This window comes from Nematolebias whitei, chromosome 5, assembly GCF_014905685.2.
Source record: "Nematolebias whitei isolate Nwh7 chromosome 5, NemWhi1, whole genome shotgun sequence".
NCBI lineage: Eukaryota > Metazoa > Chordata > Actinopteri > Cyprinodontiformes > Rivulidae > Nematolebias > Nematolebias whitei.
Genome location: NC_056502.1, coordinates 54,448,854 through 54,452,903, shown reverse-complemented (window position 1 = coordinate 54,452,903; position 4,050 = coordinate 54,448,854). Strand labels below are relative to the sequence as shown.

The 4,050-nt window shown below is 40.5% G+C and overlaps 1 protein-coding gene across 1 annotated transcript in view; it reads right to left on the bottom strand.

The window, feature by feature from the left end:
- LOC119409582 (aldehyde dehydrogenase, mitochondrial) overlaps positions 1 to 4,050 on the bottom strand; it is a gene marked incomplete at its 3' end in the record, with an annotated part of 140,969 nt that overhangs the window by 108,751 nt on the left and 28,168 nt on the right. The window contains 1 exon segment of the mRNA XM_037676484.1: positions 2,546 to 2,657. Within this exon segment, the coding sequence (XP_037532412.1) occupies positions 2,546 to 2,657 (112 nt within the window).

Genomic DNA, 4,050 nt, shown 5'->3' with positions numbered 1-4,050 from the left:
TAGCTAAATATTAACTTTTGATGATTATTTGATGTGTGTAGACATAGAATGTTTGAAAAACTGATCATGATGAGATAACGCCACTAGATGGTGCAATTGCGATGATAAACAATTTTTGACATTGTTTTCTATGGAATAACATATTTTTACAGTTGGGCCATTGAAGAGGAGACCAGAGGAGCTTAATAAATACATAAAATGGGTTTTTATAATATAGATTTTCCAGGGGGTGAACTTATGACATTTTTCAATCTAAATTGATATTAAATTACAGGGTGGTAGTGAATTACATGGGTGAATTGATTTGTTGGTTAATTGGGAATGTTTTTATATTAGATCACCAGGGGGAGTTGGGAGGTTCTGTTATTTACATACATATGCACATTAAAACCACTTGGGGGAGTGGTGGCGCAGAGGTTAGAAGATGGGCCTGTGATCGGAAAGTCGCAGGTTCAACTCCCAGTACCATCAACATCAAAATGTGGGTGGAAAAGGTGAAACACCCACACCTGCCTCCACCCTCATTCGCCCCACCCTGGGCCCCTGAGCAAGGCCCTTTACCCCCACCATCTTCTCCTAAACAGGTCTCTCTTGAAAATGAGTTCTCGTGACTCAATGAGACTACCTGGATAAATAAAGGGTAAAAAATAAAATATGCTAAATGTTTAAATTAGATTTTTATTCACACAAACACATTTTTCAGCTGTGACAGGCTAAACACACCGGCAGTGCTCTGTGCAATTAATTGGATATTATATGATTGAAGGGGAAGGGGGCACAGAGTTTTTTCTTTTTTTTCTTTTCAAGATGGACGCAATGGACCAGGCCTGCCCCTTGGAGTCAAAAAGGGAAGTTCAGGTTCTACAACTGATTAATATATTAGATAAGAACACCTTCTTGCATTAGGACGCCTCCTGCAACTATTAAATCATATTTAGAGAACTGACTTAGACCAATGTTAGAAATTTCCATTATGTCATTGCACCACACCAGGGAGATGCTGAAGTCCTAGGCAGATGTCCAGATGCTGGGTCAGGCGGCCTGAGGCTGGCAGGTCACTCGTTAGCCGTCAGCTCTGGCATCTTATTTTGACCTGAGGTGGCCGGGTCACACGCTGTAGCCTGTAGGCATCTCCCGCCAACATATAAGGAGTAGTTCACATTCAACCAGAGGAAAGTGATTAATTGCTTGCTTATCTGGCGGTATTGAACTGGGAGTTTTTATGCGGGGGAACCCCTTCGGGGACCCTCGCCCAGGGGGAGTTGTTAAGATATTTCCTATTTAGACTGTTCCTATGTTTTGATCTGCGCAGAGACGGGATTATAATGAAATTATGACTCGGTTCTGACTGGGTTAAACTGGGCTAGCAGCTCTCAAGAGAGTCTCCCTAATGATTCAATATCTGTCAAGAAATAGTTTAATCTGCTTGCCACATCACGTAGGAAGGCTTTGAAGCACTGTCTCATGTTTTTCCTAACACGTCAGTCCACATAAGACCACACTTAGTCACGCCCCCTCATACACTGACAGGCTGAGCTCCACTTTCTGCGAAAGGCGGAGTCTAGGGCCCTATAAATTAATAATGACACGAGACATCGGGGCTCTTCTTCCAGGTCTGTGGCGTCACAAACTGAATAGAGTCCAGCGCTGTGAACTGTAATCTTTTCCTGCCTTTTCTAATATAATTTGATAAAACTTAATTGACGTTTCCTTGATTTATTGATTAGTATAGTTGCCACTTCTGAGGGAGGTTCAAGCCGGGGGTAAGGACGTGGGCTGGAGGGGGTTTCCGGATCCGGTGGCCAGCAGCCAGCTCTAGTCTTTAACAGCAAAGACTGGTTCATCCCAAAGATCCAGTCCCCCGGCACAAACAGAGTGATATTGTGTATGCTGTTCAGTGTCAGGAGGGTGATCAGTCTTACATTGAGGAAACTAAACAGCCACTGGCCAAAAGGATGGACCAACACAGAAGATCAACATCATCAGGCCAGGATTCTGCGGTCTACACTCATCTCCAGGCCAGAGGTCACTCTTTCAGGGATGAAGATGTTCACATCCTGGACAGAGAGGAACGATGGTTTGAGAGAGGAGTAAAGGAGGCCATCTTTGTGAAAAGAAACCGTCCATCATTAAACAGGGGTGGAGCCTCCAGGTTCAACTGTCCCCCTCTTACAATGCTGTGATTGCTAGTATCACTCAGCCCTCTGTGAACAGTAAACAGCCATCAGGTGCTAATGACCCATTGTTAGGCTGATGGTCCTTCTTGACCATGTGATCAGCTGGTTTTGGTTGTCAGCAGCAAACTGGTTGATCCACGTTGAGAATGTCCTATTTATAAGACTGAGCAGAATACAGCACCTCAGACTGAAGAAGTCTTTCGGATGAAAGACAAAACATTTCTATAATTTTTTTATTTGTTTTTTGAACCCATCCAGAGGACCCGACAACATTTTTAGATTTTTCTACCTGGATTATTGAGCATGCATCAGGATATACTATACATACTGAATGCAGACACACATTTAATGTACACAAATATAAATACCGGTATTATTTGTCCACAGACTCCAACAGGTTCGTGTCTGGTGTAAGAGAAATAATCTCCATCAATGGGGATGGTCTTACCCTCACACTTGTCAGCCCAACCTGCATAGTACCTAAACACAGTAAACATGAGTTATATATGCAACAAATAAAAAAAAAGTACAAATTCACAAACTGAATAAAAGAATACAAACCCAAATCATTGATATTAATAACCCGATTATCGCTTTCAAACTACATTATGACATTCTCCGGGTACATCCAAAGCATTTTACTGGCAGTGCATTTGTAAAATTTAAATTGCACTGGCTTTAAAAAAAGTTTTAGAAGTACATTTGACGATTATTTTCTGAACGTTTCAATAAAATCTATCCTATCCAGTAATTCATAAGATATTTTAATAAATGAACAGAGTAGATTAACAATAACTTAATAAAATGAACATAAAATGAATAAAATAATGTCATGATCGGCTCCGTGTGTGGGACCCAAAGTGCAGGAAGACGAATGAAGCTCCAGTGAAATAAGTAAAATCGTTTATTAATTAAATAAACAAAACAAAATGCTGACGGGGCAGCTAACTTACTTTAAAGGAGGACACAAGGAGAGACAGGTCATGAAGCCTTAGGACAAAGACAATCCAGAGACACTGACAAGACACCAAGAGGCTGAATATATACAGACACAAACAAGGTGAAATGAGTGACACCTGCGGTGATTAGAATTAGACACAGGTGCAACAGTGCTGGAACACAGGAGGAGAAGAGCTGAGGGGTGACAGGCAAACATGAGGGAAAACACAACATGTAAGACAAGACCCCAGAAACCCTACAAATAAATCCTGCACTACAATAAACACTTAGTTTCTGTATGTACCTGACCAGTTTTAGACCTTAATTATTGGTATTTTTATATTCTTTGTTATTTGTTTGTACTGTAATTGTTTTAGAGCTTGTGCGATTCCCTGTGTATGTTCCCTTGTACTGAAACTGACAACAATTTCCTGCGGGATCAATAAAGTTCTATCTTATGTAAAATTCTAAAATTTTAACCAACAAGCAATTTATAATGCTCAGAAGATATGGTAAATGGACTGTACTTATATAGCACTTTTCTAAGTGCTTTAATCTACAATCTGTGCCCTCATTTACCCATTCATACAGCACCTGTAATCATCATCATGCAGCATTCATACAGCAAAGATAATTGAACAAATCATTTTAAAGAGACTAATTAGTGCTTTATCACATTCATACAAAGATGGGACACACATCAGAGGCTATGAGGGGTTCAGTGTTGAAATGTTGAAGATGACTCAGTAAATACCACACCAGATTTCAGCTCAATATACTATGTCAAACTGACATATACTGTATATGTATACAATGATCCACCACCTATCGAGGGGGTTACGTTCCAGTGACCTAAGCGATGGGTGAAAATCTGTGAAGTAGGGGCGTTATTTTTTTTAGTTTACATATGTATACCAAGCTGAGATCTGGTGTG